General features: G+C 67.9%; 1 protein-coding gene across 1 annotated transcript in view; it reads left to right on the top strand.

Moving 5' to 3' along the window:
- Position 1: 1 nt before the first annotated feature.
- KCNH5 (potassium voltage-gated channel, subfamily H (eag-related), member 5) overlaps positions 2 to 252 on the top strand; it is a 152,529-nt gene continuing 152,278 nt past the window's right edge. The window contains exon 1 of the mRNA XM_010184599.1: positions 2 to 74. Coding sequence (XP_010182901.1) covers positions 2 to 74 — 73 coding nt within the window. The remainder of the gene's footprint in view (positions 75 to 252) is intronic.

The following is a 252-nucleotide window of genomic DNA, read 5'->3' as shown; positions in this document are numbered from 1 at the left end:
GATGCCGGGGGGCAAGAGAGGGCTGGTGGCACCGCAGAACACCTTCCTGGAGAACATTGTCCGGCGCTCAAGCGGTGAGAGATCCCCTCCGTCCATCCATCCATCCCTCCGTCCATCCATCCCTCCGTCCATCCATCCCTTCCTTCATCCTCGCCACGGCTCCTCGGGCTGTGCCAAAGCGGCGCCTTCAAGGAACGGGCTCTGCCCGGGGTGAGGGGCTGGCGGGCTCCCCTGGAGGCTGCCCGCCGCGGG

This window comes from Mesitornis unicolor, unplaced genomic scaffold, assembly GCF_000695765.1.
Source record: "Mesitornis unicolor isolate BGI_N332 unplaced genomic scaffold, ASM69576v1 scaffold8335, whole genome shotgun sequence".
In the NCBI taxonomy this organism is placed as follows: domain Eukaryota; kingdom Metazoa; phylum Chordata; class Aves; order Mesitornithiformes; family Mesitornithidae; genus Mesitornis; species Mesitornis unicolor.
This window is presented reverse-complemented; position numbering and strand designations above follow the sequence as displayed.